The sequence below is a fragment of the Pristiophorus japonicus genome, chromosome 23 (genome assembly GCF_044704955.1).
Source record: "Pristiophorus japonicus isolate sPriJap1 chromosome 23, sPriJap1.hap1, whole genome shotgun sequence".
NCBI lineage: Eukaryota > Metazoa > Chordata > Chondrichthyes > Pristiophoridae > Pristiophorus > Pristiophorus japonicus.
Genome location: NC_091999.1, coordinates 11,788,495 through 11,802,869, shown reverse-complemented (window position 1 = coordinate 11,802,869; position 14,375 = coordinate 11,788,495). Strand labels below are relative to the sequence as shown.

Sequence of the window (14,375 nt, the reverse complement as noted above, 5' to 3'; positions counted from 1 at the left end):
GCTGTGTCACCCAGGTCGGGTGGCATGGTTTTAATGTTTTATGTTGTTGCAGGTTAACTCAAAAGAGTTTCATGTACAAGTAACCCCCAGATCCCGCTGTACTGCGGCACTTTGTAATGTTTCTCATCAAAAATCACCACCAAGACGTGACTGAAAGAAAATTAGCAATATGGTGGGAAATGCTTTAAAATGCCCAGTCCAGCCAAATGTTGCCAGTATCAGAGACGGCCGCCGGCGGAGGTGCCCTCGTCGATATCGAGCACCGCGGCCGAGTCCCCGGTGAAAACCAGGCACCGGCACGGTGGCAAAGGCTTTAAAATCGCTGCTGCCGGTATCAAAATAGCCACGGACGGGGTCCGGGGCGGTGGAAATGCTTGGTATGTACTTTATTTAATTTCAACATCATTGGGGAGTCGGTCAAGACCAATAAAATGCAAAGGCTGCACTCTGAATTTAAAAGAGAGATGAAAGGCTGCGGCAGCCTGTCTGTGTGTCTGTGTGTGGAGCGAGGGACTGCCAGTTCCGGCTTCAAGTATGAGAGTCTGTGTCACAGCCCAAACATGACCTGGTGGTCCTCTCTCTCTCTCCACACTCACACACACACACTCACACTCACACTCTCATACACACACACACTCACACACTCACATTCACACACACACTCACACTCACACTCACATTCACGCACACTCACACTCACACATACATACACACACTCACACACACATACATACACACACTCACACACACACACATTCACATTCACACACACAAACTCACACACACACACATACATACACACACTCACACACACACACATACATACACACACTCACACACACACACTCACATTCACACACACACATACATACACACACACACACACACTCACACACTCACACGCTCACATTCATACACTCTCATTCACACACATACACACACATACACACACATACACACACATACACACACATACACACACATACATACACACACATACACACACACACACACACACACACACATACATACACACACTCTCACACACACACACATACATACACACACTCACTCACTCTCTCACACACACACACATACACACACACCCACATACATACACACACTCACACACACATACATACACTCGCACATACACTCGCACATACACTCGCACATACACTCACACATACACTCACACATACACTCACACTCACACACTGCCTGACAGAGCCCAGCTGGCGTGCACTGTGTGACACTTTTGGTTTTAGCTTGCAGCATTGTAGTAGTTTGGAGCGTTATGAATTGTTTGCTTGTGCGAGTCATGTTTTTAGGGTCGGGGAGCGCCCAGGGGAGTCCGGGATGGCAGGACCGGCAGTCATGAGCGTGCGGCACAGTCCCACGGCATACCTGGAAGAGAAGAAAAGACACTAGTTAAAAGATCAGCCATCTCAGGGGGGGCATTTCAGACAGCCAAGCCTGTGGTGCAGGCCCAGCTGTGTCGAGCAGTGGGATCTTTGAGTGCTTTCGGAAAGAAGGCAAGGTCTGAAACTTGGAATTCCTGCTCATGTGATGGAGGACTACCTTGTGGACAGTCAGTCGGGCGCCAGGAGTCCAGCACTGGGATCTTGCTATTCTGCACCTGGCAAAATACAAAAGTAAGCATGTTAGAAACAAGGCCACTTCACACTTCACCCAGAGGGTTCTGAGGGATTGTCTATGTTGATGATAATAATCCCTATAACTGGGCTGGAGTTTTAATATTCTGGATATATGTCAAATCAATCAGTTTTGTTCTAAACACACAGTGCGTCGTGTCCTTTGTATCTCCCAGATCGGAGGAGGAGACTAATTGATGTCCTGTTAGCCACCCACCCCACCTACCATGTTCGGGCCTTTTCTCTCTCGAGATTATTTCAGTTCTCATACCTTCGGTTACTTTCATGGGCAAGTCCCACTTCCCCATACATTCCACAATGCCTCTCCTAGCCTTGGTATCCAGGCAAGGAGTCGGAAAAATACCAGTGATACTCAAAATAAATCAATGAAATTAATAACTTTTTTCCTCCTCATCTCAGTTCTAAAAGGGCGGCCCCTTATTCTGAGACTATGTCCCCTAGTTCTAGATTCCCCCACGAGGGGAAACACCCTCTCTGCATCCACCTTGTTGAGCCCCCTCAGAATAATAATAACTTTTATTTATATTGTGTCTTTAATGTAGTAAAACAGCAGAGTTACAAGACACAGAAGCCAGGAAAGAAGAAATTAAGGCAGATGACCAAAAGCTAGGTCAGAGAGGTCGGTTTTAAGGAATGCCTTAAAGGAGGAAAGAGAGGTAGAGAGGCGGGGAGGTTTAGGGAGGGAATTCCAGAGCTTGGGGCCGAGGCAGCTGAAGGCACGGCCACCGATGGTGGAGCGATTATAATCAGGGATACTCAGGAGGGCAGAATTTGAGGACTGCAGACATCTCGGGGGGTTGTGAGGCTGGAGGAGGTTACAGAGATAGGGAGGGGTGAGGGCCATGGAGGGATTTGTAAATAAGAATGAGAATTTTGAAATCGAGGCATTGCTTAACTGGGAGCCAATGCAGTCAGCGAGCACAGGGGGTGATGGGTGAGTGGGACTTGGTGTGAGTTAGGACACGGAGCACAGGGAGTGATGGATGAGTGGGACTCGGTGCGAGTTAGGACATGGGGCAGCGAGCACAGTGGGTGATGGGTGAGCGGGAGTCGGTGCGAGTTAGGACACGGGGCCGTGAGCACAGTGGGTGATGTGTGAGTGGGACTGGGTGCGAGTTAGGACACGGGGTCAGCGAGCACAGGGGGTGATGGGTGAGCGGGACTCGGTGCGAGTTCGGACATGGGGCCGTGAGCACAGGGGGTGATGTGTGAGTGGGCCTGGGTGCGAGTTAGGACACGGGGCCCAGTTGGTGATGGGTGAGTGGGACTCGGTGCGAGTTAGGTCACGGGTAAGCGAGCACAGGGTGTGATGGGTGAGTGGGATTTGGTGCGAGTTAGGTCACGGGTAAGCGAGCACAGGGCATGATGGGTGAGTGGGACTCGGTGCGAGTTAGGACACGGGGCCGTGAGCACAGGGGGTGATGTGTGAGTGGGCCTGGGTGCAAGTTAGGACACGGGGCTCAGTTGGTGATGGGTGAGTGGGACTCGGTGCGAGTTAGGTCACGGGTAAGCGAGCACAGGGTGTGATGGGTGAGTGGGATTCGGTGCGAGTTAGGTCACGGGTAAGCGAGCACAGGGGGTGATGGGTGAGTGGGATTCGGTGCGAGTTAGGACACGGGGCTCAGTTGGTGATGGGTGAGTGGGACTCGGTGCGAGTTAGGTCACGGGTAAGCGAGCACAGGGCGTGATGGGTGAGTGGGATTCGGTGCGAGTTAGGTCACGGGTAAGCGAGCACAGGGGGTGATGGGTGAGTGGGATTCGGTGCGAGTTAGGACAGGGGCTGCTGAGTTTTGAATGAACTCAAGTTTACTTAGGGTAGAACGTGGGAGGCCAGCCAGGAGTGCGCTGAAATAGTCAAGTCTAGAGGTCATCATCATCATCATCATCATAGGCAGTCCCTCGGAATCGAGGAAGACTTGCTTCCACTCCTAGATTGAGTTTTTAGGTGGCGGAACAGTCCAATACGAGAACCACAGTCCCTGCCACAGGTGGGACAGACAGTCGTTGAGTCGTTCTTCTTGCATCTAACCTGTCCAATCCCGTCCGAACTGTATATGTTTCTATGAGATTCCCACTCTTTCTTCTAAACTCCAGTGAATATAAGCCTAGTAGATCGAGTCTCTCCTCATATGTCAGTCCTAGCATCATAGGAATTATTCTGGTGAACCTTCGCTGCACTCCCTCGATAGCAAGAACGTCCTTCCTCAGATTCGGAGACAAAAACTGAACACAATATTCCAGATGAGGCCTCACCAAGGCCCTGTACAACTTCAGTAAGACCCCCCTGCTCCTTTACTCAAGGGTGGTCCCTGTAACGTTTCCTCTGCCCACCTGGAACTTGCTTGCCGTGAAGGAGTTCCGAGTAGAGCGCTTGCTTTGGGAGTCTCGTGTCAGGCATGCGGACAATGTGGCCCTGCCCAGCAGAGCTGGTCAAGTGTGGTCAGTGCTTCAATGCTGGGGATGTTGGCCTGATTGAGGCCTGGTACCCATCGTTTCAGCCTGTTTTGCCCCACGGAATTAATTTCTTTCTATCTCCACACTATTTTTTCTCCCCTTGTCCAGTCTCTTCCCACCTACACTGCGACTTTTCCGACGCCCTCTGTCACTTTAATGGTTTCCACTTTCCTGGCCCTAACCGTCTCCTTTTCACTACCGACGTCCAACCCCTCTACACTTCCATCCCCCACCAGGACGGCCTGAGGGCGCTCCGCTTCGTCCTTAAACAGAGGCCCAACCAGTTCCCATCCACCACCACCCTCTTCCGCCTGGCTGGTAACTTGTTCGCACATCGAACAACTTCTCCCACTCCACTCACTTCCTCCAAATTAAAGGTGTTGCTATGGGAACCCACATGGGTCCTAGCTGTGTCTGCCTTCTCGTGGGAAATGTGGAACATTTTTTGTTCCAGTCCTGCTCTGGTTCCTTCCCTCGCCTAAAGTGTGGTGCCCAGAATTGGACGCAGTACTCCATTTGGTTCTGAACCAGTTTTATACAGGTTCATCATAATCTCCACACTTTTACACTCAATGCCTCTATTTATGAAGCACCGGATCCTGTGAGCCTTTTATCTGCTTTCTCAACCTGCCCTGCACCTTCAACGATTTGTGCACATATATCCCCAGGTCTCCCTGTTCGTGCACCCCCTTTAGAATTGTACCCTTTAGTTTATATGTTCACTCCTCATTCTTTCGACCAAACTGTATCACTTCACGCTGTTCTGCGTGAAATGCCATCTGCCACGTGTCCACCCTTTCCACCAGCCTGCCTGTGTCCTCTTGAAGTCTATCGCTGTCCTCCTCATGTTTACTAAACTTCCAAGTTTTGTGTCATCTGCAAATTTTGAAATTGTGCCCTGTACACCCACATCCAAATCATTAATATATATCAAGAAAAGCAGTGGTCCTAGAAACGATCCCGAGGGAACACCACGGTCCGAAAAACAACCGCTCACCACTACTGTGTGTTTCCTGTCACTGAGCCAATTCCGTATCCATGCTGCCACTGTCCCTATTATTCCATGAGCTTTAATTTTGCTGGCAGGCCTATTATGTGGCACTTTGACGAACGCCTTTTGGAAGTCCATGTGCACCACGTCAACCGCATTGCCCTCATTAACTCTGTTCCCTCATCAAAACCTCGCTCAAGTTGGTTAAACATGATTTGCCTCTAACAAATCCGTGCTGGCTTTCCTTAATTAATCCACCCCTATCCAAGTGTCTGTTAACTTTGTCCCTGATTACTGTTTCTAAAATCTTCCCCACCACTGAGGTTTAAAAGACTGGCCTGTAATTGCTGGGTTTATATTTACACGCATTTTTGAACAAGGGTGTAACATTTGCAGTGCTCTGGTCCTCTGGTGATACCACCCCTGTTTCTATGGAGGATTGGAAGGTTACGGCCCGTAGCTCCATGATTTACGGCCTAATTGCCCTCTGCATTCGCGGATGCATCCCATCCGCTCCTGGCAGCCAGCCTTTCTAACACCACTTCTTGATCAACTTTTATCCTATCAAGTGTCTCCACTATCTCCTCCTTCACTACGTCTATGGCAGCATCCTCTTTCTTGGTGAAGACAGATGCAAAGTGCTCATTTAGTACCTCGGCCGTACCTTCTGCCTCCATGAACAGGTCTCACTTTTGGTCCCTAATTGGCCCCATCCCTCCTCTTACTACCCGTTTATTATTTATATGCCTATAGAAGAATTTTGGATTACCTTGGCTGCCATTCTATTCTCATACCCTCTCTTTGCCCTTCTTATTTTCCTTTTCACTTCTCCTCTGACCTTTCTATAGATGGTTGGATGGGCACTTAAAGTGCCGTAACCTGCAGGGTTACGGACCTAGAGCTGGTAATTGGGATTAGGCTGGATGACCTTTTGTTGGATGGTACAGATATAATGGTAAGTACTGCAAGGAATAGAATACGGCCAGGTTGATATCCTGGACTAGTTGGGGTTCCAGCACTGATCCCTGCAACCAGAGAATGGACCATTTATCCCGAATCTCTGTTTTCTGTTAGTTAGCCAATCCTCTATCCATGTCAATATATTACCCCCAACCCCGTGAACTTTTATCTTGTGCAGTAACCTTTTATGTGGCACCTTGTAAAATGCCTTCTGGAAATCCAAATACACCACATCCACTGGTTCCCCTTTATCCACATGGCTCTGGTTGGGGTGGACAGTATAATGTTTTAGTATTAGGGGTGTCGCAGTTGTGGTGAGGCAGATTGGTTGGGCTGGGTACTCTTTGCCTTTCCCTCATTGTTCATAGGTTTATATGTAACCTTGAGGGCTGCTAACCAATGGCTGTGCGGCTCTTTGTCGGCTGGTGCAGACACGGTGGGCCGGAATGGCCTCCTTCTGCGCTGCAAATTTCTATGTTTCTATGTTTCTATATATATAGCCTGATTCTCAGATGTATTAGCAACCTGACACATATCATTTGCGCACTTTTTCTGCTTTAACATATTCTCTCTCTGTTTCGTCATTCAGGGAGCTCTGACTTTAGTTAGAATCATCGAATCATAGAAATTTACAGCACGGGAGGAGGCCATTTCGGCCCATCGTCCCGTGCCGGCCGACCAAGAGCTATCCAGCCTAACCCCACTTTCTCGCTCCTGGTCCATAGCCCTGTATGTTACGGCACTTCAAGTGCATATCCAAATGTTGTGAGGGTTTCTGCCTCTACCACCCTTTCACGCAGTGAGTTCCAGACCCCCACCACCCTCTGGGTGAAGGCATTTTCCCTCGAATCCCCTCTAACCCCCCCCCATTACTTTAAATCTATGTCCCCTGGTTGTTGATCCCTCTGTCGTGGAAACAGGTCCTTCATATCCACTCTATCCAGGCCCCTCATAATTTTATACACCTCAATCAGGTCTCTGCTCAGCCTCCTCTGTTCCAAAGAAAACAGACCCAGCATCTCCAGTCTTTACTCATAGTCAAAGTTCTCCAGTCCAAGCAACATTTTTGTAATTCTCCTCTGCACCTTTCCAGTGCAATCACGTCCTTCCTGTAATGCAGTGACCAGAGCTCTACACATTACTCCAGCTGCAGCCTAACCAGTGTTTTATACAGTTCAAGCATAACCTCCTTGCTCTTATATTCCATGTCTCGACTAATAAATGCAAGTATTCCATATGCCTTCTTATCGACCTGGCCTGCTACCTTCAGGGATCTGTGCACCTGCACTCCAAGGTCCCTTTGTTCCTCTACACTTTTCAATGTCGTGCCATTTAATGTGTATTCCCTTGCCTTGTTAGACCTCACACTTATCCGGATTAAACTCCATTTGCCAGTGTTCCACCCACCTGTCCAGTACATTGATATCTTCCTGTTGCCCTACTTTTCCCTCTGGTGGGAATGTACCACAACTGTACCTGATCTATTTCCTCTTTAAAGGCAGACCATTGTTATTTTCCAGGTTTACCTGCCAATCTTTGATTCCAGTTTACCTGGGCCAGTTCCGTTCTCATCCCTCTGAAATTTGCATTCCCCCCAGTTAAACATTTTTACTCTAGATTGCTCCCTGTACTTTTTCTAAGCTAATCTATCACTGTTCCCTAAATGTTCCCCGACTGACACTTGCTCCACGTGACCTATCTCATTCCCCAGAACATGATCCTGCAATGCCTCCTTCCTCGTTGGGCCAGAAATATACCGATCAAGATTGTTCTCCTGAACACACCTCAGAAATTATTCCCCTTCTCTGCCCTTAACACTATTATGATCCCCGTCTATTAGGATAGTTGAAGTGCCCCATTATTACTAGTCTATACTTCTTGCACTTCTCTGTAATTTCTCTGCAAATTTGCTCCAAATATCTTTCCAACTATTTGGTGGTCGATAGAATACACCCAGTAGTATAATTCGACCTCTATTATTTCTTAACTCTAGCTATGTTGATTCTGCCCATGACCCCACCAAGATATCCTCCCTCTCCAGCACTCTAACATTCTTCTTAACCAATACTGCCACACACCTCCTATCTTTCCATCCCTATCTTTCTTGAACACCTTATAACCAGGAATATTTAATTCCCAATCCTGCCCTTTTTTGAGCCAGGTCTCAGTTAATGCCACAACATCATGTTGTGACTGTATCTTGTTTACTACACTTTGTGTGCTCACATACATACACTGTAATCCCATCTCAGACCAATCTGTATTCTCTCTTAGTTTGACATCATCTAATACCTTACTATTTCTTACTTTAGTGCTATCAACCTCTCCCAATCCTTTGAGCACTTTATTTCCCCTTTTTAAATGTTACATCCTCGTGCCCCTCCCCCTTCCCAATTAGTTTAATCCCTCCCCTAAAGCACGAGTTAACCTCCCCGCGAAGATATTGATTGGGGTGCAACCCGTCCACCCCGTATGGGTCCCACCTCCCACCACCAAATGCCCCAGGAATCTGAAGCCCAGCCTCCTGCACCACCTCTCCAGCCATGTATTGCTCCAATGGGAACCCCAGAACACGCCCCACGGCTCGATTCTGTGTCTGAGATCCAAGGTCTGAGTTCTGATGAAGGGTCGTCGACCCGAAACTTTAACTCTGCTTTTCTCTCCACAAATGCTGCCTGACCCAGAATTCTCTGCCCCAGAGAGCTGTGGAGACTAGGTCATTGAATATATTTAAGGCGGAGATAAACAGGTTTTTGAGCGAAAAGGGAGTCAAAGGTTATGGAGTACAGGCGGGGAAGTGGAGCTGAGTCCATGATCAGGTCAACTTTGATCTTATTGAATGGCAGAGCTGGCTCGAGGGGTCAACTGGCCTACTCCTGCTGCTATTTCTTATGTTCTTATGACCCAGTGAGTATTTCCATCATTCTCTTGTTTTTAGATCTGAAATCCGAGGCCTTGATAGTGAGAGGATTTGAGTATAGGAGCAGGGAGGTCTTACTGCAGTTGTACAGGGTCTTGGTGAGGCCACACCTTGAATATTGTGTTAGTTTTTGTCTCCTAATCTGAGGAAGGGCATTCTTGCTATTGAGGGAGTGCAGCGAAGGTTCACCAGACTGATTCCAGGGATGGCAGGACTGACATATGAAGAAAGACTGGATCAACTAGGCGTATATTCACTGGAACTTTGACGAATGAGAGGGGATCTCATAGAAACATATACAATTCTGACGGGATTGGACAGGTTAGATGCAGGAAGAATGTTCCCGATGTTGGGGAAGTCCAGAACCAGGGGTCACAGCCGAAGGATAAGGGGTAAGCCATTTAGGACCGAGATGAGGAGAAACTTCTTCACTCAGATAATTGTTAAGCTGTGGAATTCCCTACCACAGAAAGTTGTTGAGGCCAGTTCATTGGATATATTCGAAAGGGAGTTTGATGTGGCCCTTAAGGCTAAAGGGATCAGGGGGTATGGAGAGAAGGTAGGAAAGGGGTACTGAGGTGAATGATCAGCCATGATCTTATTGAATGGTGTTGCAGGCTCGAAGGGCCGAATGGCCTACTCCTGCACCGAGTTTATAAGTGCTTCTTTGCTGCTGAACAGCCCTTGAGCAAAATGGCAGCGGCTGCTACCCAGAATGGCCAGCGGCGCGGAATACGCCCTATTGACGCTGCGGGGATCCTGGTGCGCAGGCGAATAGGGAGGGGGCGGGGACGTAAGGCCTGCGCCTGCGCACCAGTGGCGCCAGTCGGGTAATGGCGGCGGGAGGCGAGGTGGCGATGGCGGAGCGGAGAGGAGGCGGGGGAGGCGGCGGCCCGCATGGGAGCCGCGGAACCGGCGGGGAGGCTTTCTAAACCCCGGATACCCTCAGGCACCCGGAGCAAGAGCCGTGGGTCCGGGCGGCGCGGTGGCGGCGGCGGCGAGGCTTCCTCGCAGGGGATAGGGCCAGGCAGCGGCCGCCATCTTGGTACAGGCTGAGCGGGCGGAGGGGCGCATGCGCCGCCGCCAACTTGGTACAGGCTGAGCGGGCAGTACGCCGCATGCGCGGAGCCTCCCTTGGCCAAGAACCAGGAAGTGAATATTGAATATTGTGAAATTCAGTCCTGGTCTCTGTCTCTCTCAGTGATGGCTTTTTCTCAACACCTGTTCCAGGCTGTGAGAGAGGAGGCAGCATAAATAGTTTGATATTTCAAATTAACAGTGCGTCCATCTTTTGTATTTGCCAAGATAAGGGGAGACTAATTGATGCCCCCGCTACCCACGGCTCGGGGCGGAGGAGCGCCGTGATCTGGGCGGCGGAGGGGTGAGTGTCTGGGGCCCAGGAGAAGCGAGGGTCCGGGGGCTCAGGGAGTGCAGCACAGGCCGGCCCGCACTGCGATCTATGGACAGTGGGACTTTGTGTACGCACAGGATCCATTGGTCTCCAGTCGCCCCTCGCCACTGGATCAAGTACCTATCTCCGTCAAGTCCGTGTGGTGGCTGGTGTGCAATGGCCACCCCATCACGTTAAAAGAATCCACGCACAGGCATCTCCCGCCCTTCCAACAGGTAGTTCGGGACCTGGAACGTGCGGTCCCTCATTGAATCACCTGTGAACTCATCCCTTTTCGGCGTGGTAGCGGGTCATCCACAACACAACAGACTGCCGAATACTATTGCTATTTACAGATCGCAAACTCCAACCCAACTTCGCACCAAGATCTGACCGAGTCATTCCATTCATCAGGATCTGAATATCATCGGCCTTTGTGGAAAGAGAATTGTTTGTCTGTTCTGTCTGCAGGAAAAGATTTCAAATGTCAGTGTGACTGGAAAAGCACTGAGACACACACACACACACACACCCGAGTGAGAGTGTTCCCATGCACTGACTGTGGAAAGAGCTTCAACCAGTCACACAGCCTGAAAAAACATCGCACCATTCACAGCGGGGAGAAACCGTACACGTGTTCTGTGTGTGGACCAGGCTTCAATCAATCGTCCAAACTGGAGAAACGCAGGGGCACACGCAGCACGGAGAAACCGTGGAAATGTGGGGACTGTGGGAAAGGATTCAATTGCCCGTCCCTGCTGGAAACACATCGACGCAGTCACACTGGGGAGAGGCCGTTTGTCTGCTCCTTGTGCGGGAGGGGCTTCACTCTTTTGTCCAGCCTCCGGTTACACCGGCGAGTTCACACAGACGAGAGACCCTTTAAATGCTCAGACTGTGCGAAGTGCTTTAAAATCTCTGCGGATCTAATTAAACACCAGCTTGTTCACACTGACGAGAGGCCGTTCAGTTGCACCCACTGCGCCAAGAGCTTCAGGCAGTCATCGCACCTCATTCAACACCAGCGAGTTCACACCGGGGAGAGGCCGTTCACCTGCTCCGTGTGCGGGAAGGGATTTACCTCTGCGTCCAATCTTCGGACGCACCAGCGAGTTCACACCGGGGAGAGGACCTTCACCTGCTCTGTGTGTGGGAAGGGATTCACTCAGTCTTCTAACCTGCTGAGACACCAGCGAGTTCACACCGGGGAGAGACCGTTCATCTGCTCCGTGTGTGGGAAGGGATTCAGTCGATCATCCCACCTGCTGGCCCACCAGCATGTTCACAAGTGACTGCGGGGTTTAATTCTGCCATTTGTTTGTGCTGATGTTAACCTCCAGTCTAGTTATAAAGGTTATTAAGTTCCTCAATATCTGTGTATACCAGTTTTGGTGTAAACACACACTGTCATTTTCTCTGTAATATCGGAGGAGACCAATTGATGTCCTCTTTCCGACTATTCCATTTTTTGGGCCTTTTCTCCTTTCTGACTCGAGATGATTTTCGTTCTTGTACCTTCAGTTACTGTCATGGACAAGTGGCAGCTCCCCAACCCTTCCAGAGCACCTCTCCTAGCCTTGGTGTCCAGGGAAGGTATCGGCTTTGGTGTAAATTCATTTACATAGACTCTCAGAAGGCATTTGATAATGTCCCACATCAGAGACTGTTAACTAAGGTAGAAGCCCACGGAATTGATGGGCAAATTATTGGCCGAGTGAGGAATTTGTCTGAATGTCAGCAGACAGAGAGTTGGGATAATGGGCAGGTACTGAAAATGGCAAGATATGACCACTGGTGTCCCACAGGGATCTGTGTCAGGGCCTCAGCTATTCACAGTATTTATTAATGACTTAGATGATGGCATAGACAGCCGCATATCCAATTTAGCGATGATGCACAGATAGGCGGCAGTGTAGATTAAGTGAATGAGCAAAATTATGGCAAATGGATTTCAATGTAGGCAAATGTGAGGTCATCCACTTTGGGCCTAAAATGGAGAGAACGGGGAACTTTCCAAATGGTGAAAGGCTAAAAACTGTGGAGGTCCAAAGAGACTTGGTCCAGGTACATGGATCATTAAAAGGTACAGAAAATAATTTTAAAAACTAACAAAATGCTGGCCTTTTTATCTAGAGGACGACAATACAATGGGGTAGAAGTTATGTTGCAGCTGTACAAAACCCTGGATAGACCTCACCTGGAGCACTTTGAGCAGTTCTGGGCCCCACACCTGGAGCACTGTGAGCAGTTCTGGGCCCCACACCTGGAGCACTGTGAGCAGTTCTGGGCCCCACACCTGGAGCACTGTGAGCAGTTCTGGGCCCCACACCTGGAGCACTGTGAGCAGTTCTGGGCCCCACAACTGGAGCACTGTGAGCAGTTCTGGGCCCCACACCTGGAGCACTGTGAGCAGTTCTGGGCCCCACACCTGGAGCACTGTGAGCAGTTCTGGGCCCCACAACTGGAGCACTGTGAGCAGTTCTGGGCCTCAGACCTGAGGGAGGATATATTGGCCTTGGAGGGAGTGCAGCGTGGGTTTACCAGAATGGTACCCGCACTCCAAGGGTTAAATTACGATTAGAGATTACACAAATTACGGTTATATTCCGTAGAATTTAGAAGGTTAATGGGTGATCTGATTGAAGTGTTCAGGATATTAAGGTTAATAGACAGGGTAGATAGAAACGTTCTGCTGGTTGGGGATTCTAGGACGAGGGGTCATAGTTTAAAAATTAGAGCCAGACCTTTCATAAGAAATAGGAGCAGGAGTTGGCTGTTTGCCCCCTTGTGCCTGCTCTGCCATTCAATACGATCATGGCGATCCAGTTTCCTGCTCTATCCGCATATCCCTCGTTTCCCTTAATATCCAAAAACCTATTGATCTCTGTCGTGAATATATTCAATGACCCAGCCTCCACAGCCCTCTGGGGCAGCGAATTCCACAGATTCACCACCCTCTGAGAGAAGAAATTCCTCCTCATCTCAGTCCTAAACGGCCGACCCCTTAGGAAATTAGGAAACACTTCTACACACAAAGGGTGGTAAAAATTTGGAGCTCTCTTCCGCAAACGGCAATTGATCAATTGTTCATTTAGATTTTACGGTATAGAAACATAGAAAATAGGTGCAGGAGTAGGCAATTCGGCCCTTCGAGCCTGCACCACCATTCAGTAAGATCATGGCTGACCATTCACCTCAGTACCCCTTTCCTGCTTTCTCTCCATACCCCTCGATCCCTTTAGCCATAAGGGCCATATCTAACTCCCTCCTGAATATATCCAATGAACTGGCATGAAGGGATATGGGCCCAAGTCGGGAACATAAGAACTTGAGAAATAGGAGCAGGAGTAGGCCATTCGGCCCCTTGAGCCTGCTCCATCATTCAATACGATCATGGCTGATCTGATCATGGACTTAGGTCCACTTCCCTGCCCACTCCGCATAACCCCTTATTCCCTTATCGTTTAAGAAACTCTATTTCTGTCTTAAATATATTCAATGACCCAGCCTCTGTAGCTCTCTGAGGCAGCGTATTCTACAGATTTACAACCCTCTGAGAGAAGAAACTCCTCCTCATCTCAGTTTTAAATGGGTGGCCCCTTATTCTAAGACCATGCCCCCTAGTTCTAGTCTCCCCCATCAGTGGGAACATCCTCTCTGCATCCACCTTGTCAAGACCCCTCATAATCTTATACGTTTCGATAAGATCACCTCTCATTCTTCTGAATTCCAATGAGTAGAGGCCCAACCTCCTCAACCTTTCCTCATAAGTCAACCCCCTCATCTCCGGGATCAACCGAGTGGATGTAGTGGCTATGGAGTTAGGCCAACGAGCAGCCATGAACTCATTGAATGGTGGAACGGGGCTGGAGTGTCCTGCTCCTGTTCCGATGTTTCTGTGCAACACGCCCGGGATCACTAAAGACAAAACCCAGACTATTGATCACTGCCTGCTGCTGGACTTGGCGCGTTCCCCACAGGATC

General features: G+C 49.4%; 1 protein-coding gene across 1 annotated transcript; it reads left to right on the top strand.

Moving 5' to 3' along the window:
* Window positions 1-189: 189 nt before the first annotated feature.
* Window positions 190-11,756, top strand: LOC139235734 (zinc finger protein 154-like). The gene is made up of 4 exons (XM_070866767.1): window positions 190-377; window positions 2,219-2,286; window positions 4,239-4,448; window positions 10,662-11,756. Exons 1-4 carry the CDS (start codon window positions 190-192, stop codon window positions 11,681-11,683), a joined length of 1,488 nt encoding a protein of 495 aa, XP_070722868.1. The 3' UTR covers window positions 11,684-11,756.
* The last annotated feature ends 2,619 nt before the right edge of the window (window positions 11,757-14,375 follow it).

What these genes read in the sequence shown, in the direction of transcription:
- LOC139235734 (XM_070866767.1), top strand. Translation starts at nt 190, where the DNA reads ATGCCCAGTCCAGCCAAATGTTGCCAGTATCAGAGACGGCCGCCGGCG. An exon ending in CGGGGCGGTGGAAATGCTTG is followed by an intron (nt 378 to 2,218) that starts GTATGTACTTTA and finishes TCTTTAATGTAG; the next exon opens with TAAAACAGCAGAGTTACAAG. An exon ending in GGCAGATGACCAAAAGCTAG is followed by an intron (nt 2,287 to 4,238) that starts GTCAGAGAGGTC and finishes CCCCTTGTCCAG; the next exon opens with TCTCTTCCCACCTACACTGC.